The sequence below is a fragment of the Podarcis raffonei genome, chromosome 9 (genome assembly GCF_027172205.1).
Source record: "Podarcis raffonei isolate rPodRaf1 chromosome 9, rPodRaf1.pri, whole genome shotgun sequence".
Lineage (NCBI taxonomy): Eukaryota > Metazoa > Chordata > Lepidosauria > Squamata > Lacertidae > Podarcis > Podarcis raffonei.
Window position 1 is genome coordinate 78406549 of NC_070610.1, and position 26530 is coordinate 78433078.

Below are 26530 nucleotides of genomic sequence, written 5' to 3' on the forward strand. Positions count from 1 at the left end.
CTATAGCTCCCATTGGCACTACAGTGGACCCTCTAGTTACGTACCGCTCTGGAAACGTAACTTTCAGTTTATGAACACAGCAAACCATGCACACATGCGCAGAAGCACTCTGCGCTCCACAGGCATGCGCAGAAGTGCTCTGCGCACCGTGCACATACACAGAAGCGCTCAATCACGATGCACTTGTGCACAGAAGCGGCGCCTCTGCCCACGGACTTTTCGGGTTGTGGACGGACCCCCGGAACAAATTTAATTCGTATCCGGAGGCTCCACTGTACTTTGTGTTCTCATCACCTGCCGTTCCATTTTTTTTTAAAAAAAGGACCGTGTGAGTCTTTCCGCAGCCCAATACGTCTTCATCCCCTTTCTCGCTGCCTCAAATCATTTGCCCTGGGAAGCTAAGCTCTGCGCTCGAAGCAATTATATAAATTATGCCTAATTTCTGCCTTTCGGGTGTAATTGCGCGATTACGCCTAATGTGCCGTGCATCCAGCTCTCTCCACCTGCCATAACCGAGTGATTTGTTTCCGCTCAGAGGCAAGCAGGGAGGGCTGCCGGCCTTACACCCTCCCAGGCTGGCTCTCACACTGACCCTGTTTCCAGTCCGCCTGTTTCATCAGGGGCCTCAAATCTGGGTGTAAACTTCTTGCCAATGGCCTTCAGCAAAAGGCCGTCCCGTATAACGCAACCCGCACGCCCCGGTTTAATCCCGGTTCACCGTTTCCCCCTGAAAATCCAATCAGGAAGAAAACCCAGTGGAAAGGGTAAAATCCAGATTTGTACGAGACGACGGTGTTTTGTTGACGGTGGTGTTTTGCGGGGGCGCCGCAGAAAACATTGGTGTGCATGAGTCGCAGAGGGTTGACAACCAACTGCTGTGTGGGCGTCCCTGAAAACATTGTGCGTCAGGATAAATTGTTGCTGAGTTCTTCAGGGCCGTTAAAACAAAAAGATATTGTGGAGAGCTCTAGAAGGGCCTCTCCAAATGGAATGAATGGGTGGAAAAGCAGGAAATGCAGTTTCATGTCAATGAGGGCGCAGCGATGCAGGGTAATTAATCTTAATTTTGCATATTCGCCCATGGGGTCTGAACTGGCAGTGATGGACCAGGAACGAGACCTTGGGGGCTCCAGTGGATAGCTCGATGAAGATGTAGACCCACTGGGGGGGGGGCCTGTGAAAAAGGCAGACTCCACTCTAGGGATTACAGTGGTACCTCAGGTTACAGATGCTTCAGGTTACAGGCTCTGCTAACCCATAAATATTACCTCGGGTTAAGAACTTTGCTTCAGGATGAGAACAGAAATCATACGGTGGCAGCACGGCAGCGGCGGGAGGCCCCATTAGCTAAGGTGGTACCTCAGGTTAAGAACAGTTTCAGGTTAAGAACGGACCTCCAGAACTAATTAACCCGAGGTACCACTGTATAAAAAGGGACGTGGGTGGCGCTGTGGGTTAAACCACAGACCCTAGGACTTGCCGATCAGAAGCTTGGCGGTTCGAATCCCTGCGACAGGGTGAGCTCCTGTTGCTCGTTCCCTGCTCCTGCCAACCTAGCAGTTCGAAAGCATGTCAAAGTGCAAGTAGATAAATAGGTACCGCTCTGGCAGGAAGGTAAATGGCATTTCCGTGTGCTGCTCTGGTTCGCCAGAAGCGGCTTAGTCATGGTGGCCACATGACCCAGAAGCTGTACGCCGGCTTCCTCGGCCAATAAAGCGAGATGAGCGCCGCAACCCCAGAGTCGGCCACAACTGGACCTAATGGTCAGGGGTCCCTTTACCCTTTACCTTACCACTGTGTAAGGAAAGGAATTTGAAGTATAACTTGACAATATCATAATGGCATTAGACACCCCCTGATTTGTGTGGGGGTTGCATTCTGGGTCATCTTGTGGAGTGCCCCCCTTTCCTGTCACTTCTGAGTTTGTGGCAATGCACTTGTGCAATTATTATTATTATTATTATTATTATTATTATTATTATTATTATTACTACTACTACTACTACTACTACTACTACAGTGAAAGCTTGGTTCTCTTGCCCCTTCTCCTTCTCCAGGTTGGGTTCTTGAAGATTCTGCACAAGTACGAGATCACTTTCCACCTGCCCTTTGTGCAGCGGCTGGGGCAGGATGTCTGTGCCGCTCAGCTGGCCAACCTGAATCTCCGCGTGACCAGCATAGCGCCTGCAACGGAAGGTAAGGTCTTTCTGCCTTGCGTCACCTTCTGCGCTGCGAGACGATGAGTGTATCCGAAGGGGACCCTTTCCTGCGGTCTTGAGATTCTCTGTTTCTTAAAATGCTCTTCCTTATGTCCTGAAAACCCTGTTTTATTTTATTTCCAAAAAAATTAAAAAATCATTTTATAACACAAATAAACAACACAAACAGAAAAAGAAACAATACAAACAGATTCTTGTCTTATCCTTATTTTTTTCTAAACCTTGTTAGCTGGGCTTCCCCAAGTCCCCCCATCTGATTTTCATTTTGCCTCATCTTTAGCAGTTTACATATATCATAATTTCTAACCATTTTTTTTATCGCACTTACTTTAACCATAAAAATCTTCACATTTTATCACTTACAAATGATACTGTTTTAAAAGACACTATCTTCTACTTCTAACCCTACAGCCTAAATCCAGTTCCAAAGCTGTTGTAAGATTTAAATATTAACATATTTTTTCAAATATTCCTTAAACTTCTTCCAGTCTTCTTCCACCTGTTTTATTGATCCTCTTAAAAACACACCCACACACACCCACACACATCCAGTGTTTCCCCTCTTGGTTCTGACTTTGCCTCTGTACGAATCTGTGCTGCAATCGCGTTTGGAATATACAAGGTACAGTTATGGCTGCCTTGCCTCAAAAGGGATGTTGTGTAGCTCAACCTGGGAAACAGCTACTAAAATGACCAAGGAGGTGGAGCGATTCCTCTCTGGGACTTCCTACTTTGCAGAAAAGGCAAGAGGCAACTTGAGAGCAGTTTATAAGATTAAGCAGGGCACTGGGGATGAGTTCATGGAGCCAAGCAGGCGGTGCCCTGAAAAGAATTGGGAGCCACTGGTATAGGCAGTACTGACCAATGGTCTGACTCGGTCAGAGGGAACGCTGGGAATCACAAGTGGGGAGAGTGTTCTTGTTACTGGATTTTCCTTGCGGGCTTCCCCTAATGGGCATCTGGTTGGCCTCTCTTAAGAACAGGATGTCCATACCTCATAGAATCTCAGAGCTGGAAGGGCACCCAGGGTCATCTAGTCCAACCCCCTGCAGTGCAGAAATCTCAGCTCAAGCACCCATGGGAGATGGCCACCCAACCTCTGCTTAAAATCCTCCATGGAAGGAGAGTCCATCACCTTCTTAGGGAAACTGTTTCACTGTTGAAAGTTCATCCTGATGTTCAGTCGAAATCTCCTTTCTTGTGCAGTGGTACCTCGGGTTACAGATGCTTCAGGTTACAGACGCTTCAGGTTACAGATGCTTCAGGTTACAGACTCCGCTAACCCAGAAATAGTACCTCGGGTTAAGAACTTTGCTTCGGGATGAGAACAAAAATCGCATGGCAGTGGGAGGCCCCATTAGCTAAAGTACCTCAGGATAAGAACAGTTTCAGGTTCAAAAATGTCAGATAGACTAAGAGAAAAAGACAACAGAGACTTTGAAAAAGATTGGGATCCATTCATATTATATTTGCAGAAACAAAGAAAGTCAATAGACTTGATGGCAGGATTTAAATAAGCATTCACATTACAGTGGTACCTCGGGTTACGAACTCAATATTTATTAACCTTGTTGCTAATGCCACTTAATTTCAATCCAGCATCATTTTAACATTCATTAATTTTACAATATTTCTGCAGATAGTCTTTAAATTTCTTCCAATCTTCTTCCACCAACTCTTCTCCCTGGTCTCGGATTCTGCCAGTCATTTCCGCCAGTTCCATATAGTCCATAACCTTCATCTATTTCCTATGGGTTGCTCTCGCATGCCTCTTCCTGGGGAGGAACAACACAAGATTCGCTTTCTTTGGCATTTTGCAAGAGAGACACAGTGAGAAGTTGTGTTGCTGTGTTGAAGCCTACGATTTTGGGCGTGCTGTGCCCGCAGGAGACCGGATGCAGGAAACATGCAGCCTCTGAGAAAGCTGTGCAGGGTGGAGAAACCCGATGATGGATGTGAGCGATCAGGTGCCCGCTTGTTTTCTCCAGCCGGGTGGAATGCGAGGGAGGTTTGATCTGGGAAGCGCAGGCTGGCCTGCAGAATCTGGCTGGGAAGAAAGAGCCTTGTCTTCCTGTTTGGGATTATCTCTCGCTTGAAGCAGGGTGTAGGTTGGGGTTTGTGGGGGTGGCAGGTGTGCGTCTCCACCCCCATCGTTCAGCCTGGACACTGAGGTCCAGCTCCGAGGGTCTTCTGTAATTCACTCTATGCGGGGCTGCCTTTGAAGCTGTCCCAGAAACTCCAGCGGGTACAGAATGCTGCAGCGAGGCTCCTCACGGGGTCTCTGCCATGGGAGCATATTCACCCAGTGCTTTTCCAGCTGCACTGGCTCCCGGTGGAGTGCAGGGTCAGATTTAAGGTGCTGCTTTTGACCTTTAAAGCCCTTCACGGCCTAGGACCCTCGTACCTACGGGACCGCCTCTCCCGGTATGCCCCACGGAGAGCCTCAAGGGACCATAAATAGGAACACCCTAGAGGTCCCGGGCCCTAAGGAAGTCAGATTAGCCTCAACCAGAGGCAGGGCCTTCTTAACACTGGCCCTGGCCTGGTGGAACGCTCTGCCTCATGAGACCAGGGCCCTGCAGGATCTGATTTATTTCCGCAGGGCCTGCAAGACAGACTTGTTCCGCCTGGCCTTTGGCTTGGAATCCACTTGATCCCCTTCCCCTCTTTTTCCTTTCTCCTTCTGTGATGGAACCCCTATTTGGGGACTTCCCTGGCTTTTCTGTCTTACAGGCCCTGCGGAAAGAAATCAGATCCTGCAGGGCCCTGGTCTCATGAGACAGCGCCCCAGAGGTGCACTCCATTGTTTCTCGCTCGAGAGATGGATGCCATCAATGAGACACAACCCAGCAAGGCCACATCCGGTGCCATTTGAACCCATTTCGTTGGGCTTCGCTGGAGACTGGATGGCCACCTGTCAGAGATTCCTTCGCTGTGATTCCTACATTTCAGGGGGTTGGTCTAGATGACCCTTGGGTCCCTTCCAGCTCTACAATCCTATGATCCATCTCTGTGTACTGGTGCCCTCCCTTCTTCTTCAGGACAGGACAGGCTGTGCATTTAACTAAGTAAGCAACATAAGGAACCCAGGATGTCCCTTGAACCAGATTTGGCTGATGAAGGCACACCTCTCTCGCCCTGACCTCATCACTGTGATCCACACGACGGTCACCTCCAGGCTTGATTATTGTAACTCGCTCTACGCGGGGCTGCCCTTGAGACTGACCCAGAAACTCCAGCGGGTGCAGAATGCTGCAGCGAGACTCCTTACGGGGTCTTCGCTGTGAGATCACATTCACCCGGTGCTATACCAGCTGCACTGGCTCCTGGTGGAGTACAGGATCAGGTTCAAGGTGCTGGTTTTGACCTTTAAAGCCCTATGCGGCCTAGGACCCTCGTACCTACGGGACCATTTCTCCTGGTATGTCCCACGGAGGACCTTATGGTCTTCAAACTAAAACATCTTGGAGGTCCTGGGCCACATAGCCTGGCCTCAACCAGAGCTAGGGCTTTTTCGGCCGTGGCTCCAATCTGGTGGAATGCTCTGTCACAAGAGAGTAGGGCCCTGCGGGATTTGAGAAGATGGAGCTGTTCCACCAGGCATTTGGCCAAGGCACAGTCTGACCTCCTCCTTTGGTGATCCTCACAGAACTCTAGCCCAATGGTTGCCATTAATTTGATTTTAGAATGAATTGATTTTAGAATGCTGTATTATTTTACTGTTGTTAGCTGCTCTGAGCCCGGCTTCAGCTGGGGAGGGCGGGATATAAATAAAATTGTATTATTATTAATATTATTATTATTATTATTTTTAAAGTTCCTTTGTAGCATCCTGCTGCCTTCCAGATGTTTGGGGCTATAGCTCCCACCGCCCCCAGCCAGCACAGCTTGGAGCAGCAGCTGAAAACATCTGGTTGGGGAGGGCTGCTCCGTTGGGTCTAAGAACATAAGAAGAGGTTGCTGGATGAGGCCATCGGCCCATCTAGTCCAGCATCTAATTCTCATAGTGGCCAACCGTAGGAAACCCACAAGAGGGATCCGAGCACAATAGCAACTCTCCCTTCTTCCCGCTGGAATGGGAAGAAACTGGAAGAAATCTCCAACAACTGGGATTCAGAATCATTGCTGCCTCCAGCCGTGGAGGCAGCGCAGAGCCACCTAGCGATTTGTGCTCTACAAAACTGTGTCTTTCCGACCCCAATTTCCTTGAGATGCTTCTAATTATCAAGGGATCCTGCCGTGCGCTGTGAAAGGAAGGCCACTTTGGTGTGCAAGTTTTAATGTGACAAGATGAGTCATCGGTTTGCATGTTTACCCTCTGCAGCTGCTGGCAAAACGGCTCGGCTCGCATCTCTCCCTGCTGTTGCAGCGGCAGAAACAGGGTGCAGGTCTGCTCTCTGCACAGAATTGGATAATTAGATCATTTCTGCAATCTTTGCAGTGGCTTCGGCTGCGTCATCCGTGGCAGGTTGGATGTGTTGTGATCCCAGAAGTGCACAAGATGTGCTCTTCCAGCCCCTCTGGAATTGCCAGATCTCTGTGGAGTAATCAGTCACTCGGCTAATTTTCTCTCGCTCGCTCTCCCCTTCCATTTTCTCTTGCCAAAATATATGGGGCCGGCTTTGCCGTTATGCAAATTTCACATTTTGCTCAGTTAGGGGCACCCGATGCTTTGTGCAAGGGGGTTGTGTCGCTTCCTATCTTTTTATTGTAAAGCTTTCTGCTTTGTTTTATAAAGGGCATAAAACAGAGAGAACAATTAGAGCAACAGACAAAAAGCAAAAGGTTAAAAGCCAATCCATAAAAGAGGAGCGCAGGATGAGTGCACACGGGTTAAAAGAACTAGGCTATCAGCACTGTCAGATTATCAGGTCTCGCTCTGGATTTGTCAGGCCTTGTGACGAGGGCTGCCTCAAAAATGACGGTTCCGCTGTGTGGGGCACAAAAGATGGCCAAATCAGATAAAAGGCGCCTGGGGGTTCTAGTCCTTGTCGAAGCCTCAAATTACGTTTTTATGCTTTATCGTGCATTTTGCTCAGCTAGGGGTACCTGGTGCTTTGCACCAGACAAGGCCAAGGGGGTTGTGTTGCTGAATACTTCTTTGTATTCCTGTCCGCACCTTGAAGAGCAATCAAGAGATTCTCAGGTGGCCTTTTCTGGAGGGTGGAAGGGATTTGTTTTCGAGGCCAATGGCTGACTGTTTGGATCTGTTTGGATCATTTGGGAAGGCAATACCATACATCAGGGGTGGCCAACTCCCAAGAGACATGTGATCTCCTCACAGAGTTAAAAACTGGCAGTGATCTACCTCCTTTTTTGGGGTTCAGGTCAAAGTTGTTGAGCTTTTGTTAGGAAGGAAAGCCCCATTTTTAGGGGTGCAGGGAAAAGTTGTTGACCTTTTTTTTCGGGGGGCCAAAGTTGTAGAGCTTCTTTGGGGGAGCCAGTGATCTACCACAGACATCCAGTGATCTACCGGTAGATCACGATCTACCTGTTGGACATGCCTGCCATACATCATCCTTTAAGGGTGTAAAGGGGGACACGCGGGTGGCGCTGTGAGTTAAACCACAGAGCCTAGGACTTGCCAATCAGAAGGTTGGCAGTTCGAATCCCCATGACGGGGTGAGCTCCCGTTGTTCCTTCCCTGCTCCTGCCAACCTAGCAGTTCGAAGGCACGTCAAAGTGCAAGTAGATAAATAGGTACCGCTCCGGCGGGAAGGTAAACGGCGTTTCCGTGCGCTGCTCTGGTTCGCCAGAAGCGGCTTAGTCATGCTGACCACATGACCTGGAAGCTGTACGCCAGCTCCCGCGGCCAATAAAGCGAGATGAGCACCGCAAACCCAGAGTCGGCCACGACTGGACCTAATGGTCAGGGGTCCCTTTACCTTTACCTAAGGGTGTAAAGCTGCCCTTGCCATCCCGGTGCCCTCCTGATGTTGTTGAACTACAGCTCCCATCAGTCCCAGCCAGTATAGACTCAATGTTTTCTTCTGAACGTATTTCTTCCAACCTCTGGTTGTGATCACCTCTATTTTCTGTTCTTTGTGCCTTCGTTTTTTCAGTCTTTGCCTCCACCTTTAACCAAACTGAATGAATGATTCAGCTGTTGGGGCCTTGCCTGGTTTTCACGCACAAAAACACTCAGGGTCCCAGTGTGGCAAAGCAGAACCCATCTGCCTTCTGATTCTGTGCATCTTTTTTAATATGTACTGGAAGCCGCCCAGAGTGGCTGGGGAAACCCAGTCAGATGGGCAAGAGTATAGGTAATAAAGTTACTATTATTCTGCGTAACTCACGAAGGGGAGAGGAATTCAGTTCGATTTGCGTGGAAAAGTGGGCCTTACATAATTGGCTCTTCACAAAACAAGATGCAAGGAGCGTCCCTCCTTCGAAATTTTTGCATCTCTCAACGTTGCGATACAGTTCTCCAGCCAAGTCATGTTGGGTATATGAGTGGAAAGGGCAGATATTGGAGGCTGGTTCTCTCCTGGTGTCTTCCTTTTGGAAGGAATAATAATAATAATTTTATCATTTGTACCCCTTTCCCATCTAAGTGGGTTGCCCCAGCCACTCTGGGCGGCTTCCAAAATATATAAAAACATTATAAAACATTAAACTTTTTTTTTTATTATAAAGAAACCCTTCCCTATACAGGAAGCAAGCAGCAATGTCTGCAAGGGACCCTGTAAAAGTGCAACATGATAAAAGATTAGATCAATGTATATTATTAGTGTTGCCATATTTCAAGAAGGGAAAATCCGGACACAAAAGTTGTTGGGTTTTGGGGTTCAGGGTTTTGTTTTGTTTTTACAAAATCTTCATGTTTTTTAGCTACTTTTCAGAAATTCACCCCCAAAATCAACACTTTCGATATGAGCTGCCGCACTCCCAGTCCCGTCCTCCCCCCCCCCGATATTTTAATCAACTTCCGAAAATTCCGCCCGGATGCCAGCAATGTCCCGAAAATCCTGATTGGATTGCAGCCCTAACCTATATGCCGAATCCCGCTTTGCTTATTGCCCAGTTACCCCTTGAAAAACAAGTAGATGTCTTGCGCTGGGAGAATGCATTCGTTGAGAAAACAGGAGACGCTTCCATTTGTGGAGGTTTCCCTTCAGTCGTGACTCAAACGGGGTAGAAGGTTTCAAGATCGTGACGCCTTCTGGCTTCTGTGCAATGAGTCTGTTTGGTGGATCCTGTCCAGGAACTCCTGAGTTTGTTTTTATATTTAGCCTCGGAGGGTGACTAATGATACGCTACATGGAAGAGGATTGTGACGACAGGGAATTTGGCGGCATGTTGAGATGCACCCAGCAGCTCACAGCCGCTAAACACAGCCACCCCTCGCAGGCTCCTCATTCCCTGAAAGAGTTGCTGCCAGAGGTGTGCTCAGAGAAGCCTTCGCCAACCTGGTGCCCTCCAGGCCTTTGAAGAACATAAGAGGGGTCTCCTGGATCAGCCTGGTGGGCCGTGTACTCCAGCCTCCTGTTCTCAACGTTGGCTGAACATTTGCCCCGTTGGGAAACCCGCAAGCAGGACTCGAACCCAGAGCGCTGTCTCCTCCTTTGGTTTCAGAAGCATTGCCGCCTCGGACTGTGGAGGGCAAAGCATGGATAGGAGCCGTGAGTAGCCGTCCCTTCCAAGAATGTGTCTGAGCCACTTTTAAAACCATCCAAGTCAGAGACTCTTGAGAGTCCCATGGACTGCAAGAAGATCAAACCTCTCCATTCTGAAGGAAATCAGCCCTGAGTGCTCACTGGAAGGACAGATCCTGAAGCTGAGGCTCCAATACCTCGGGATGCGAACGGGCTCTGTTCCGGAGCCCCGTTCACATCCTGAACAGAACATAAGGCACGACTGTGCGTGCGTGGGTCGCGTTTTGCCGCTTCCGCGCATGCACGTGACATCATTTTGAGCGTCTGCGCATGTGCGAGCGGTGAAACCCGGAAGTAACACGCTCCGTTGCTTCCGGGTTGCCGCGGAGCAAACGCTCAACCTGAAGCACATTCAACTGAGGTATGACTGTACTTTGGCCACCTCATGAAAAGAGAAGACTCCCTGGAAAAGACCCTGATGTTGGGAAAGATGGAGGGCACAAGGAGAAGGGGACGACAGAGGACGAGATGGCGGGACAGTGTTCTCGAAGCTACCAGCATGAGTTTGACCAAACTGCGGGAGGCAGTGGAAGACAGGAGTGCCTGTCGTGCTCTGGTCCAGGGGGGTCACGAAGAGACGGACACAACTAAACGGCTCAACAACAACAAAATCAGTGCCCGTCAATGCCTCCTGTGGCAGCTAGTTCCACGGTTTAGCTATGTGCAGTGTAAAGAAGCTGGCATCTGTCTGCCTTGAGAGACAGTGGAGTGTGCCTTCGGGGGTGAAGTCACAGAGGCAACCTCCCCGGGGGGGGGCAAGTCTGGGCAGTGTGTCTCTTTTTTCTGAAAGGGGGAGCAAGGAAGAGCCCCCTCCAACTCCTAAGATCAAACTGCAAACATCTACCATGCAGTGTTTCAAACATTGCTGCTCCTTTTATCTCTTTGCAGTTTTCCTTGGCTGCCTCCCCCCGCCCTGTGGCTTCTTGCAGCGAGAAAACAAAACGCATGCATTTCCACCCCTTCTGAGCTGGATTAAGGGTGCGCCGTACTTTTCACCTGCCGCACAGGGCTGCATCTGATTGGCACAGAGAGGCAGCCCTCTGGCATTTGAGTCAAGGCATTGATCTTCTTGCAGAGTGTTCCAGACGTGCCAGGAATACTTTTCTCGGTGATGCGCTGCCCTTTTCAGAAGGCTGGCTTGCAGCAGGCGGCCATCCACTCCCGCCCGTTTTGGAGATGGCGCAAGGCTGTAGTTGGGCACCCCTCCTGGTGGCAACAGCTGCAGGCTGGCAGCCAGCTCCTCCAAGGCCGGGGAGGGTCCTTCTGGCCTGCCAAGCAAGGGGTCGAGATGGACCGATGGGGCACCCCGTAAATGTCCTTTGCGATACGTGCATTCTCCTCCGCAGGCACCCCATCCGTCCTGACGATGGGCATGCTGCTGTAATTATGGATTGCGACAGTCAATAGTGTGATCCGGCAGAAAAAGTCTACTGTGAATAAAGGCTGCGTCCACAGAAGTCTAGTGTCCAGATCAAAGGAAGCAATAGTTCCTCTCTGTATTCTGACTCTATTCTGGGGTACCATGTCCAGTTCTGAGTGCCACCGTTTAAGGAGGACATTGACTGTTAAGTCCATACAGTGGATGCTTGGGTTGCGAGCATGATCCGTGCGGGAGGCACGTTCGCAAGCCACAGTACCACGTCTGCGCATGCGCGGGTCGCGATTCGGTGCTTCTGTATATGCGCAAAGCACGATTTAGTGTTTCTGTGCATGCACGAGCGCCCAAACCTGGAAATAACCTGTTCTGGTACTTCCGGGTTTTGGCGAGTTCGTAACCCGAAAACGCGCAACCTGAAGCGTCTTTAACCCAATGTATGACTGTATTAGCCACAATGCTGTGCTACTGAGTTCGTTATGCAAACTGTGATAACTCTGCAGGATCCCTAAGTGTGCTAATACCTTTTGGCATCAGTCGCTGTGATGTTTGGGCAGCAGCAGCCCTTCATTCAAGACATAATTTAACTAACGGGGAGTTGGAAATTTCACCTAGCAGCGTCATCATGGGAAGATGAAATACGATATCCACATTCCATTCAATGCAACTCCCCCACTCCTAGGAATTGCCATATTTCAAAAAGTAAAAACTAGGACATTCTGGAAAACCCCAAAGTTGTTAAGCTGTTTCTTCTTCTTCTTTTTTTACAAAAACACCAAAAAAACACTGCAATTTTTCAACTGTCTTGCCTAAGATCCAGGACAAAGTGACACCTTCCAGAAACATGAAGTGTTTACATAATAATATCCTTTAAAATTGTTGGGTTCACACACACACACACACACACACACACACACACACACGAAGCATCTCAATGCACAAGGTGTTGGATAATTAACGCAACTGCACGAGCAAAAAGGAAGGATTCTGTGCTTTTGCATGGGGAACAGGATAGGAATTTAAGCCAACGGTGAATAACAATGTATGTCTGAAGTACAGTGGTACCTCGGGTTAAGTACTTAATTCGTTCCGGAGGTCCGTTCTTAACCTGAAACTGTTCTTAACCTGAAGCACCACTTTAGATAATGGGGCCTCCCAGTGCCGCTGCGCCGCCAGAGCACGATTTTTGTTCTCATCCTGAAGCAAAGTTCTTAACCTGAAGCACTATTTCTGGGTTAGCGGAATCTGTAACCTGAAGCATATGTAACCTGAAGCGTATGTAACCTGAGGTACCACTGTATGTATATTTGGACCTACCTTCCATTTTAGAGGAAGACTGGCATGGCTTTATCTGGGTCTTCCCAACCTCTGTCTTGGACTGCCAATCCCATCGGCGGCATCCAGTGGGTACCAGTGTGAACAGCAGGTGGAGCAGTTTCTCTACTTATCGTGCCTTAATCCAAATAAAAGTCAGTTCAGCTTCCACCAACCTGCCCGGAGTGGAAGGGCGAGATTCATTCAGCTGGGGGCAAGGAGAGAGGCTGGTCACTAGGGCAATATTTTGCCTGCTCCCCCAAACCCAGAGCTGTAGCCCAGCCGTCTTGAGTCCCTCAGAGCTATATTTACTTTTTAGAAGTCATTTCAGTGAGCGGCTCCTTGTAGGTCCTTTCTGTCTAGTTTTCTTGATGTAAGCAGAACTGGAGGGGGCGGGAATCACAGGTATATCTAGGTCATGGGTGGGGTGGGCAAACTAAGGCCCGGGGGCTGGATCCAACCCAATCACTGTCTAAATCTGGCCCACGGACGGTCCAGGAATCAGCATGTTTTTACATGAGTAGAATGTGTCCTTTTATTTAAAAGGCATCTCTGGGTTATTTGTGGGGCATGGGAATTCGTTCATCCCCCCCCCCCCAAAAAAAAATAGTCTGGCCCCCACAAGGTCTGAGTGACAGTGGACCGGTCCCCTGTTGAAATACGTTGCTGACCCCTGATCTAGGTTTTGAACCTTGCCTCCTGGAAATGGGAGTTTTTTTCTAAGTGTCCAGCTTCTCTCTTCAAAGTCTGTGCTTTTAAACAACTGATGCTCGAGTCTTGAGAACTGCTTGTGTCCACTGCATCTTTGCAAAGGATGGGGAGGAAATCAGAATAAATTGACTGCCTCCAGTGACACCCCACCCTCAACAGCTCGGAGTCCTTTTAGCTGGCCTGCTCACTGCTCCATCAACCCTCTGTTGCTCTCCAACTAGCCAGGCAGGATTGCACCATTCTCTGGAAGATCTGGCTGAATAAACTGTCCACATTACCACCCTGCCCCTTCCAAACCATGATAAAAAGCTCTTCTGGCCTGTCCTTTGAACCTCTGTCCTGCTTCCACTTCTTAATGCTTGTAATATGTCGCTTTGTAGGAACCCACCCAAAATTTTATTTTTCTATATTGTGTATAAACCCGCACTCTCTCTCTCCCTCGGGAGAACGGGTGGACATTCATGAGCTTGTTGCGGCCAATGTGGCTTTATTAGAGAAAAATAAACGGAAGTGATTTTTGCTTTCCTCTTCTGCGAGATGAGTGTTTGGGGCCCAGGTGCGAGTGGGCATGGAGGCTTCAGCTGTGATTCCCCTTGGGGGGTTTTCCTTCCAACTCTACAATTCCTTGTCAGGCAGGAGGAATGTTTGGCAGGCAGATCTGCTCTTGGCTTCCTGAATCGCAGAACTCTGACTGGAAGGGACCCGAGGGTCATCTAGTCCAACCCCCTCCAATGCAGGAACTGGACTTAAAGGATCCCCTTTTTTCTGTGGAAAATGTTCTGCTTCACAGATTAATTAGTAACTGTGAATGTCAATTACAAACAAGTGTTAGACAAGCTGGCAATTTAATTCCCCCCCCCTTTAGATCACTATAAGGCATTTCTGATTTCTCTAAGTGAGCCCGTTCAAATTTCCTGGAAAACCCACATCGCTGCCTGTCCTCATTCTTTAGACACTGCCACCTCCTTCAAAAGATTCAAGGTTTAGGAAAGAAACCTTATTGTGGGTTTTGTAATGTAAATTTTAGACAAATGGCTGCCTAGTAAGCTACGCCCCTGGATTCCAGTCTGCAGCACTTTGTGAAAGGATCATTTATCTCCTAGTAGAAGCTTTAAGTTTTGCATCAATATGACAAAAAATTCTAATCTCAGCGATGAGAAGATGTATAATCTCTTGGACCTTTCCCAATTTTATTTGAACATATATTAAAAGGTTCCGTCACATTTTCATAGAATCATAGAATCATAGAGTTGGAAGAGACCACAAGGGCCATCGAGTCCAACCCCCTGCCAAGCAGGAAACACCATCAGAGCACTCCTGACATATGGTTGTCAAGCCTCTGCTTAAAGACCTCCAAAGAAGGAGACTCCACCACACTCCTTGGCAGCAAATTCCACTGTCAAACAGCTCTTACTGTCAGGAAGTTCTTCCTAATGTTTAGGTGGAATCTTCTTTCTTGTAGTTTGGATCCATTGCTCCGTGTCCGCTTCTCTGGAGCAGCAGAAAACAACCTTTCTCCCTCCTCTATGTGACATCCTTTTATATATTTGAACATGGCTATCATATCACCCCTTAACCTCCTCTTCTCCAGGCTAAACATGCCCAGCTCCCTTAGCCGTTCCTCATAAGGCATCGTTTCCAGGCCTTTGACCATTTTGGTTGCCCTCCTCTGGACACGTTCCAGTTTGTCAGTGTCCTTCTTGAACTGTGGTGCCCAGAACTGGACACAGTACTCCAGGTGAGGTCTGACCAGAGCAGAATACAGTGGCACTATTACTCCCCTTGATCTAGACTCCCTTGGAAGGTGGTGGACTCTCCTTTCTTGGAGGTTTAGAAGCAGAGCTTGGATGGCCATTTGTCGTGGATGCTCAAGCTGAGATTCCTGCATTGCAGGGGGTTGGACTAGATGATGATGATGGTGATAATAATAATAATAATAAATTATTTATACCCCACCCTCCCCAGCCAGAGCTGGGCTGAGGGTGGCTAACACCAGTAAAATTACAATAAAAACATAATAGAAAAAAACACCCAATTCAAAATACAGGTTAAAATGTTATTTAAAATGCAGCCTCATTTTAAAAGTAGCCCACAGATCAAAACCATAAGGGGAGGGAAACAGAAGGGTCAGACTGAGTCCAAACCAAAGGCCAGGCGGAACAGCTCTGTCTTGCAGGCCCTGCGGAAAGATGTCAAGACCCGCAGTGCCCTAGTCTCTTGGGACAGAGCGTTCCACCAAGTCGGGGCCAGTACTGAAAAGGCCCTGGCATTAGTTGCGACCAATCTAACCACCTTGCAACCTGGGACCTCCAAAGTGTTGCCATTTGTGGACCTTAAGGTCCTCCGCGGGGCATACCAGGTAAGGCGGTCCCGTAGGTGCGAGGGTCCTAGGCCGCATAGGGCTTTAAAGGTCAAAACCAGCACCTTAAACCTGACCCTGTACTCCACCGGGAGCCAGTGCAACTAGAAAAGCACTGGATGAATGTGATCCCTTCCAACTCTGCAATTCTATGCATTCCCATCACCCAGGTTCCCTGACCTGGAAGATGGGGGCTGGTGTGAGTTGGCGGCTGCAGGACCCCCATTACCATTTAAATTCCCCTGGCCATTACCATTTAAATTACCCTATGAGTGCAAGGTTTAGCACACAGGAGGAGAGTAGAAGGCTTGAAGGAGACGAAGGAACTGCTCTCTTTGAGCGTAGGGGTAAATTGAATTGCTGGTAGCTGCCCAAAGGCAATTAATCCCAATATAAAAAATTCCCTGGACTTTTTAACATGCCAGTAGGAAAAGCTAGGTTTGGTTTATTAAAAAACCCACATCGTACAAGGTGTAATAACCATTATGGTGAGATCCTTCCCTCTGCCAAAGACCTCTATATTCCAAACCTCAGGTACCTATTGAAAGCCTGCCTCTATCTTTAGGCAAACCCCTTGCCCCGCTCCCCAAATTAATGGGTTCTTTAATGGCTTATAGTTTTAAATACACCCCTCCAGCTTTGCCGATTTAACACGTAGGAGGCGAGTCATTTGTGAAAAATTTCAAAGCGCTGTTCCCACGCCCAGCGAGTCCCGTCATTGTTCAGGTGAGGAAATTAGGCATTTTTCCTGATCGTTGGAAACCTTCCCCTTGAATGCACCAAATTATTACGCCCCTCCCCAGATGAATGACTGTGTTTATCTTCCTCTGAGTCAAGCGAAATTATTACCGGTGACAAAAAAATAAAAAAGGTTTTGCTCTGCTGAAAAGCTTGAGGGGGGTCATTTTTTTTCTATTGCTGGAGGGTTTTTTTTGGGGGGGGGGCTTCTTTCCCAATCATGCCCAACGCCCCGCCTATGTGGAGTGAGTGCTTGAATTAGCAAGCATATTTTATTAAAAGTGTTTGACGGCTTTTTAGGAAAGGCACCTGTATCAGCTAGAAGAGGCCCCCTCCCCCCAATTTCTCTCTCTGAAGAAGCGGGGTCTGTAATTTGGGGGGGTCGGCCTGGATCTGCCGCTTTGACCAGAGTGCTGTAGCATCAGTTAAGAGTGCCGGGCGAGGACCTGGGAAGAGACTCGGGTTCAAATCCTGACATGAAGCTCTCTGGCTGTGACCTCTGGCCGGTCCCTGCCTCTCTGAGCCTAACCTACCTCCCAGGGTTGTTGTGTAGATTAAATGAGGAGGGGGGGGAGAGCAATGTTTAAACCATTGTTTAATGTTTCATTGTGTTTTCATATATGTTTAGGTAAGCTTTTAATGTTTGATGCATTACTGTATTTTAATATTTTGTTGGAAGCCGCCCAGAGTGGCTGGGGAAGCCCAGCCAGATGGGCAGGGTATAAACTATTATTATTATTATTATTATTATTATTATTATTATTATTATTATTATGTTGGAAGCTGCCCAGAGTGGCTGGGGAAGCCCAGTCAGATGGGTGGGGTACAAATACAGATGTACCTTAGTTTTCGAGCAGCTTAGTTCTCAAACGTTTTGGCTCTCGAACGTTGCAACCTGGAAGTGACATTTCAAGTTTGTGAACTATTTTTGGAAGCCGACGGGGCTTCTGATTGGCTGCAGGAGCTTCCTGCAGCCAATCATAAACCGTGCTTTGGTTTCCAAACATTTTGGAAGTTGAACGGACTTCCGGAACGGATTCCGTTCGACTTCCGAGGTACGACTAATAAAATTATTGGTGTTATCATCACCAGCATCATTATTATAATTATGCATGACCACATGAGCTCCTTTGAGGGGTACAATATAAATCCGTGGTTCCCAAGGTGGGGCACATGCCCTACAGGGGGGCAATTATTTTTAAGGGGGGGCAATTCGAGAATGAATTATTAACAGAGAATGGCTCTTTCCTTTCTATTTTACTATTCCCCAGTATTCCTGAGCTAAGCATTTCTCTATTGACTTCCATCTTAACCTGAAAATACATCAGAAATAACCTTTATAATCTTTTGCCAATATTCCTTTACACAAATACACTCCCACCACATATGTGCATATACCCCTAACTCTTGACCACAAGGCCAACACTTAGGACTCAATCCTTTAACTATATATGCCAGTTGCGCCCGGGTTGTATACCTGTGTGCTTCCTTTGTGATGTTGCGGTACCGCAGCAATTTTTTGTCTGAAGCAAAACCAAAGCTGTCGCCTAGTCCCAGGGCATGTGCAGAGTTGCAGCTGAGCTGAGCTTCTGCGTAACAGTGGCAGGGAGTTCCCCGGGTTAATGACCTGCCGTGTCAAGGAAATCCTTCCCTCTGCCTCTTTGTCTGCCGTTTCTGTGATAATCGCGGGGGTGTTATATGATGACACCTGCCACTCTTGTCTCCCCCCCTGCCGCTCAGGTTACAACATCAAATGCGAGTACACTGCCCACAAGGAAGGGGTCCTCCGGGAGGAGATGGTGCTGCACAGCCAGACCAATGACAAAGTCTCCATCAAGGTGGTCGTGCAAGCCAGGGTGATGGGTAAGTGCCCCCTTCCTCAAGCCTACATTTGGGGGGGGGGGGCTGAGGAAGCCGTTGGAAGAACTGAAGACTCCCACCACTTTTCCACGAAAGAGAAAGTCCTCCATTGGCTCCCAGGACGTTTCCGAGCACAATTCAAAGTGTTGATGCTGACCTTTAAAGCCCCAAATGGCCTCGGCCCAGTAGACCTGAAGGAGCGTCTCCACCCCCATCGTTCTGCCCGGACACAAAGGTCCAGCTCTGAGGGCCTTCTGGCGGTTCCCTCCCTGCGAGAGGCCAAGTTACGGGGAACCAGGCAGAGGGCCTTCTTGGTGGTGGCACCCGCCCTGTGGAACGCCCTCCCACCAGATATAGGAAATAAACAACTATATGAAATTTAGAAGACATCTGAAGGCAGCCCTGGTCAGGGAAGTTTTTAATGTGTAACATTTTAATGTATTTTTAATCTTTGTTGGAGGCCGCCCAGAGTGGCTGGGGAAACCCAGCCAGATGGGTGGGGTATAAATAATAAATTCTATTCTATTCTATTCTGCTGTGACGTTGCAAGGGATCCTTAGGCATCCTCTATTGACAAGCGTTGGTGGGCCAGCCCTGGCGTCCCGCCCCGCCATTTTAACGCATAAATCTCCTGTTGAACTGCACCCACACACCAGCCGGGTGCCCTTGGGCTATTCCACCTTTCGGCATCTGAGCCCATATATCCCCGAATTAATATCCTCCTCTGGCGCAGAGCCTCTGCTGCTCAGGAAATTAAACTTGCTGTGTGTTGGAATATTTATCTTTCGGGTTAATTAATGTTTGCTGGAGACCTGGGTGTCAGCGATAAGGACCCCGATTGCTGCTCTCCATCCCTTGACTGCAGGAGATCAAAGCAAAGATTGCAGAGGGTGAAATGAGTGCGGCACTGTTTTTAATAAGCGCAGGAAAGGAGCTGAAATAACAAAAGGGAAATGATAGAATGGGTTTCATGATGGCTATAACTGCCCCCTCGAGGTGGGGGCATGAAGTTATTTTCCAGCTACCCAAAATAAAATTTCTTTTACAAAAGGCATGATCGGTAGTTCTGCCTACCGACGATTTTTGCAGACCCTTTATAATAATGATAAATAATAATAATAATAATAATAATAATAATAATAATAATAATAATAGTTACAGAAAGGTAGCCGTGTTGGTCTGCCATAGTCAAAACAAAAAAATTTTTTTTCTCCTTCCAGTAGCACCTTAAACACCAACTAAGTTAGTTCTTGGTATGAGCTTTCGTGTGCATGCACACTTCTTCAGATACACTGAAACAGAAGTTGCCAGATCCCTCTATATAGTGAGAAGGTGGGGAGGGGTATTACTCAGAAGGGTGGTGGGAATGGGTGATTGGCAGATAGCTGTGATGAGCCTGTTGACGACTCTTAATGACTGCAATAGGTCTTACAGGAAAAAGCAAGGGGTGAGAAGGTGAAAAATGGCTTTGTCATGTATAATGAGATAAGAATCCAATGTCTTTGTTCAGACCAGGTCTCTCCATGGTTTTAAGTTTGGTAATGAGTTGCAATTCAGCAGCTTCTCTTTCCAGTCTATTTCTGAAATTCCTTTGTAGAAAAACAGCTACTTTGAGATCTTGTATAGAATGTCCTGGGAGATTGAAGTGTTCTCCTACTGGTTTCTCTGTCTTGTGATTCTTGATGTCCGATTTATGTCCGTTTATTCTTTGGCGTAAGGTTTGGCCTGTTTGTCCAATATAGAGAGCTGAAGGACACTGTTGGCATTTGATGGCATATACAATGTTAGACGATGAGCAATTAAATAGTCCCGAGATGGTATGTGTGATGTTGTTGGGGCCAGTAATGGTGTTGTCCGGGTGTATGTGGCAGCAAAGTTGGCACCATGGAGAGACCTGGTTTCCCCAGAAAGGCACACAGAACAAAATAGGAAAATCCGGACTTCCGGGTTAGCGCCATCGCCTAATGGCGGATTCCCTCCGAGCTCCGGAGGGAATCGGCTTAGTAGGGGTCGGGTCCTGCCGCGGCGGCGACGCGGGGACCCTCAGAAACCACAGGCGCTGAAGCCTGTGGACCTGGTGACTCGGCGGGCACCATTTGCGCCCCCCCGACCCGCGAAGGAGCCTTTTTAAAGGCTCCGGAACGGGGGACGGAGAGCGGTGCGGTGCTGAGAGTCGACTGCTTCCCCTACTGAGTGAAGCCGCATGCCATGGATGGAGAGCGCTGACTTCTTTCTCTGAACGTTTGGACTAAAAGTAACAACCCGTGAGTAATACGGAAATTGGACTTAAAAAGGGAAATTTTTCTTGGGAATTAGGCACGACCGGGTAAGGTGCAAAGAGGAAGTCCGCCTACCCGCCTTGTAAACATCTTAAAGCAAGGATTTTATAACTAAGGTTGAGAGAACACCTTTCTCTTTTGTGGATAAAAGCAATTAACTCCACGTTTTGGCAATATAAGTGATTGTGCTGGAGGATAAGAGCTAATATTGAGAGCGGAATTGTCTGTCGGAATCAAGCCTTGTCAGAGGAATTTGCCACTCTCCAGGCACCTGGCTTGAGTTCCTTGTTGACCTCCCCGTCTGCGACTCCCGGCAAGATCAGGCGAGGTCTCAATCGGCGATCCTCCTCTAACGTGAGAAGAACACACAACTCCTCCCCTGCCATCCCCAGGGAGGGGAAGAGACAGACAGAAATGTATTTACATGCCTTTATTCCTGTCTTTCCAGCAGTACAGAGAAACGTGTCTGCACTTTCTTAACACCAACAGCAGAGAGAGAAAAACTCCTCCCATGTACTTCCAGTACAGGTCAGGTGACACTCTGAGCTAACATCCTGTGCTCAGTACAATGAATAGACTGTTCCTTTGTTCCCACGCTACAGTCCCATTCATCAACATCCTGTTTGGCTTTCCAGCCACCTGGAGCTCGCTGCTGCATTGCTCCTTTTTCGTAACATTGTCACCCCTCCCCCAGGACCCGGGAGCGATCGGTGAGAGAGCCTGCTGATAGAAGACTTTGACAGCTGTCAAACTAGCTGTCAAAGTTGGGAAAAAAGGAGAACTTTGTTTCTGTTGTCTTTGCTAGTTATATTTGTTACAATTTGGTAACAAATTGTTAAAAATAAAGAAGAAAAGGCTAATTTGACTTTTGGGTTGGAACTGGAAGATACTAAGAAACCAGAACCCCTCTAGAGGGGGTCCAAGACATTACAAAAATGGCTGTAAGTGGAAAAACACTGGCTGAACTGGAGAGGACTTTTTTTCTCTTGGGAAAGTTACAAGAACAAAGTGATGTTTTGGCTACAAATGTTACAATATTGAATGGAACAGTAAATAAAGCTACTGAGCCTGGAAGGGACTTGACTCAAGTCTTTGCAGCTGAACAAAAAGGTTTTGCAGCTGAACTAAAAATCTCTGCAGCTGAACAAGAAAAGAAATCTGAGAAATTTGAGAATGTGAGGAAAGAGATACATGATGATTTGAAGGAAAAGGAAGGAGGAGCTATAATGCCACAGATGATTAAGGAGAGCCAGAGGCCGGTTAAGATGGATACAAAGGAAAATAAGATCAGGATGATGAAAATTTGGTTTGAATTGAAGAATGGAGAATGGAGAGATCTCCTTATGTGGAGATCTGAAGACCTATGGATTACAAACCTGGCTAAAGTGGAAACTGGAGCTTTTGGGAAATTTGGACTTAAGAGAAGTAAGAAACAAGATTTTGGCTCCACTTTTAAATATGGAGGCCTGGCTGGAAGAAACATGGACCTTATTGGGACAGAGCTTCTTCGAGATTTGGTGTTCAATATAAAGGACTACCAAAAAAACCGGTAGAGAGGAATTGAGAGAGAATTAAGAGCCTCGGACGTGAGGTCGCCAGGCTGACAGCAGATAGACTGATGGACATTTGCTGGGGTTCGAAACCGGGAAAGGGGGGTTGGGGCTTTGGGAATCCAAAGGGTGTACAATTATACTCTGTTTCATTTAATTTTGTTTTGCCACTAATATAAAAATGGGGAATTCGTGGAAGGGAATTGGGGTCGACCTTAGAAAAAGATTTTTAAGAATAAGTATTGATGTATAAAGATTGAGGTTTATAAGTTAAAATTGGTTAACTAAAATGAATTAAAGAAAATAAGGTAAAGTTTGGGGACAAGAACTTGCTGAGCTAAAAATTGGAACTGGAATACAAGAAGGGGAGGTGCGGGGAAGTCAAGGAAATTGGTTATTGATAGTAAGGAATGTAAATTTTATGTGTTTTTAATTGTTTTTTTGTTTTTTCTTTATTTTTTGAAAATTTCAATTAAAAAAAAAAGGAAAATCCTCCTTTTAAAATTTATTTAAAAAACAAGATTAAACATACTTAAAAGTAGGCACATTTGTTAAATGGTTCAGACAGGAAAATAACAACATTGTAAAGCATTGCTAGCTAAATGTACTTACAAAAAACGAGAACCCAAGAAAAAAAGTTAAGGCAGTTCGTAAAGTTCTCGGCTGAATCCACATCTCAAGAAGACAACAGGAATTCTTCATTACAAGGAACACACATATGAATGACGACTGCCAACAAGGTGGTGAATCTGGCAGAAGGGCTGATGGATGCTGCCGGCTCCTTTCCTAAGGTTTTTATCCTTAAAACCCCACGTGTAATCAGACCCCCAAGGACCAATCAGAATTTCTAATTAATTCAAAATTTACCAATGGTCACCGAGTTGGATAATAACTCAGCTCGTGACAGCTGAAGCTTGTTTGTACTCAAAACCTTGGGATCAAAGGGTTCCTCCCAAACTTCTCAGAGACACAGCAGATCCTCCTTTCTCCTATAATGAGGCTTGATAGCCCTGATTCACTCAGGGGCAGCACTTAGTAAAAGGTAAAAGGTAAAGGTACCCCTGCCCGTACGGGCCAGTCTTGACAGACTCTAGGGTTGTGCGCTCACCTATCTCTATAGGCCGGGGGCCAGCGCTGTCCGCAGACACTTCCGGGTCACGTGGCCAGCGTGACAAGCTGCATCTGTCGAGCCAGCGCAGCACACGGAACGCCGTTTACCTTCCCGCTAGTAAGCGGTCCCTATTTATCTACTTGCACCCGGGGGTGCTTTCGAACTGCTAGGTTGGCAGGCGCTGGGACCGAACAACAGGAGCGCACCCCGCCGCGGGGATTCGAACCGCCGACCTTTCGATTGGCAAGCCCTAGGCGCTGAGGCTTTTACCCACAGCGCCACCCGCGTCCCTCAGCACTTAGTAACCAGGTGTTAAATCACCACTAATCAACTGGAAGTTTTCCTTCCTGCAGATGCATGAGATAAGTATTCACACTCCTAGAGTTAGTTAGTTAAAGCAACAGATATACATTTCCCATAAATCCTTTGGCCTTTGGTTTTCCCATAGTGCTTTTCTTCAGGTTGACCAAAGTTTGTCTACTGAAATTTCCTAACTTCACTACCTCTCTGCTTTGCCTTGCAGACCGCCACCACGGCACCCCCATGCTTCTGGAAGGGGTCAAGTGTATCGGAGCCGAGGTGGAGTACGACTCGGAGCAGAGTGAGTGGCACGGCTTCGACTAGGCCTGCCCCCCAACCCACCGCCTCCTCTTCCTCCTCCTCCTCCTCCTCCTCTTCTTCGAACCCCGCTGGTCCTTCGAAGGCTTTTCTATGTATAAATATTTTCCGGTTATAAAGAGCTTGAAACGAGAATGCCCATCCCAACCGTTCGCTGGCTGCCTGACGCAGATCGTGCTTGTTTTGTGCCCGCCCCCATGGCGCTTGTCTTGTGGGTTTTTGGGGGTGCTGTGCTTAATCCCACCCTCCCGCTGGTTTCGAAAAGGCGGTTCTGTGGCTTAAGGCGAGAGCCGTATCTCCGGCCTTCAAACTGCGTCTGTGGATGTGTGGCTTTTTGTCCAAAAGACCGTGCACACCCCAGTTTTTGCAAGCGGGTGCACATGTGCAGGGGACCCCCAGAGACCAGTTGTGTGTGTGTTGATTTTCCTCCAGGTTTTAGCATTGTCTTGCTGCCTGCAAAAGCGTTTCCCGCAGCCGCCCTTTTGCGAGCCTCAGTTTCCCAAGGGTTGCGCAGCGGCCGAGCGCATCAGCAGCCATCTCTAAACAGCCAGCAACTGGCTGCTCCCAAACAGCTGCTTCGGCTGGCTGTTCGGAGGAAATCTGTGTTCCTTCAGGCATTCGGATAACTTAAGGTTTTGCTGCCTTGCTGTAGATAGGTCAGGGTTACTTAGAGAGCCTTTGCCAAGCCAGCACCCTCTTGATGTTTTCAGACCGCAACTCCCAGCTGATGGGAATTCTAGTCCAAAACATCTGGAGAGCGCTGGCTTGACTTAGGGCTGCATCAGTTGCTGGGGACCAATTTTACACAGCCTTTGGGTTGGTGCTCTTATTTTCTTTCGCTTCCCACTTCCCCGTTCTCAGGGCAAACAAGCCTTCAAGGCGGTACTTTCTTGGGAAAGGTTCCCCCAGGCAGATCAGCTTCTGGCAGAGCCAAACAAGGCAGCCCATTGTTTCTACTTTGAACGGTAAAGGTGGGGCGGCCCCCAAAGGTGAAAAAGTTGCCCGGTTGCCCTGCAAGAGTGTGTCTCTCCACCCCAAAAAAACTCCTGTTTCTGCTTTGCTGTAGCCTGGGAAGGTTTGTTCCTTCCCAAGGCTTGAACCCTCCGTTGCCTTTCCAGAGATGCCCCGAGCGAATCTCTTCTTCTTGCAAGCCATACGGTGTCTTGAAACCCCCGCGTCACAGAAAACATGTGTTTTGTTCTCTCTTCCTTCCTGCTGCAGTTTGTTTGCTTTTTAACGTCTTTTTCATGTTCAAGATTCGGACCCTCCGCACCCGACACGAAAGGAATGAGTTGCATTTCCTAGCGAAATCTACCCACGGCGTGGCTTAGGAGGGCAGGTTGAAGAGCTTTGACTTTTGGATTTTGCCCCCCAACCCCAAAGCAGTCCCCTGCAACTGGAAAAGTAGCTCTTCAGGGAGCTAGACTGCCACAGACTGATGTGCTAGATTTTTTACTTTCTTCTCCCTTCTCTTTTAAATTTTAAGTTTTCCACTTCCTGCAGCAGAACCTCCTGATTTTGAAATTTAAAAATCTGCTCCGGCGGTAGGAGGGAGGCAGTCTGATGTGCTCCTGCCTCGGCAACCCCATAACTAGACCACTGCCCTCTCTGGAGCAGCAGGGAGGTGAGGGCGCAGGATGAGACCCAAGGCTCATCCATTCTTCATGGCTGACACCTGTTTCATTTGTCTGAGGTGGGCACCCCTCCAGTGTTGCTCAACTCCCATTGTCCCTAACCATTGGGCCACGCTGTCTCAGGCTGCTGGGGGCTGCAGCCCATCAACATCTGGAGAGCTGCAGATGTTCTGTTCACTTGTTGGAGCCTTGTCTTTAAACACGGCGCTTCCTCTCCCAGATGTGTTTTCTTAACCATTCTCTTTCCTCTCTCACTTTTTTTTCTTTTTTCAAAAAAGATTCATAGTTCAAAGACCAGGAATGTGATATAGTTAAGAAAGAAACCAATGGGTTTTTTATGTGCCTATATACATATACATATATACATAAATATATATATATATATATATATATTCAAATAAACTTGTGTGTTTTTTGGGTTTTTTAAAAGCAAAAAAATCTCTAAAGGAAAACAATAAACTTCAGTTGGAACAAAAAAACCTCCTCTGCTGTCCTGTGTGGAATGACTGGGGATGTGGTTGGGGTTTTAAGTTTTCTCTTTTGCAATGAGGTCCTTTGTCCTCTGCACCCGGCTACCTCCAGCCTGTGGCCTTCCAGGTGGACTACAACTCCCACCAGGCTGTGCTCCCATCAGTACCGCAAAGCGCCTGAAGGGGGCGCCCCGTTGGCAAAGTCTGAATCTTGTGGGTGGGAGACCAGGAGTTGCTCTGCTGCTACCTACAGGCTGGAGCCCAGTCCAGCGTCTCTTCTGGAGCCTTGTCTAGGTCCCCAAACTGGGTGGCACTGCCCCCTGCAGGTGGGAGGGTGTGTGGTTTCCCCCTTGTTTTAATCATGCATTTTGTGTTTTATATTTTATTTTTATGTTGCGAGCCATCCTGAGATCTACAGATGAAGGACAGCACACACATTAAATAAATAAGGCGAGGGGGCATGATTAGCAGACCTTGAAAAGCCAGTATCGCTGGGTCATCTATTACTATTGGATATTTATTTAGAATCATAGAATCATAGAGTTGGAAGAGACCACAAGGGCCATCGAGTCCAACCCCCTGCCAAGCAGGAAACACCATCAGAGCACTCCTGACATATGGTTGTCAAGCCTTTGCT

General features: G+C 47.8%; 1 protein-coding gene across 2 annotated transcripts in view; it reads left to right on the plus strand.

The window, feature by feature from the left end:
• ADISSP (adipose secreted signaling protein) overlaps window positions 1–25806 on the plus strand; it is a 72318-nt gene extending 46512 nt beyond the window's left edge. The window contains exons 4-7 of one of the 2 annotated variants that reach the window (XM_053402204.1): window positions 2058–2196; window positions 18112–18234; window positions 23695–23772; window positions 25046–25806. In XM_053402204.1, the coding sequence (XP_053258179.1) occupies window positions 2058–2196; window positions 18112–18234; window positions 23695–23772; window positions 25046–25080 (375 nt within the window). In that variant the 3' untranslated portion in view covers window positions 25081–25806. Of the gene's footprint in view, window positions 1–2057; window positions 2197–18111; window positions 18235–23694; window positions 23925–25045 lie in introns of those variants that run through there. The other variant, XM_053402205.1, reaches the window with a different exon arrangement.
• Window positions 25807–26530: the final 724 nt, after the last annotated feature.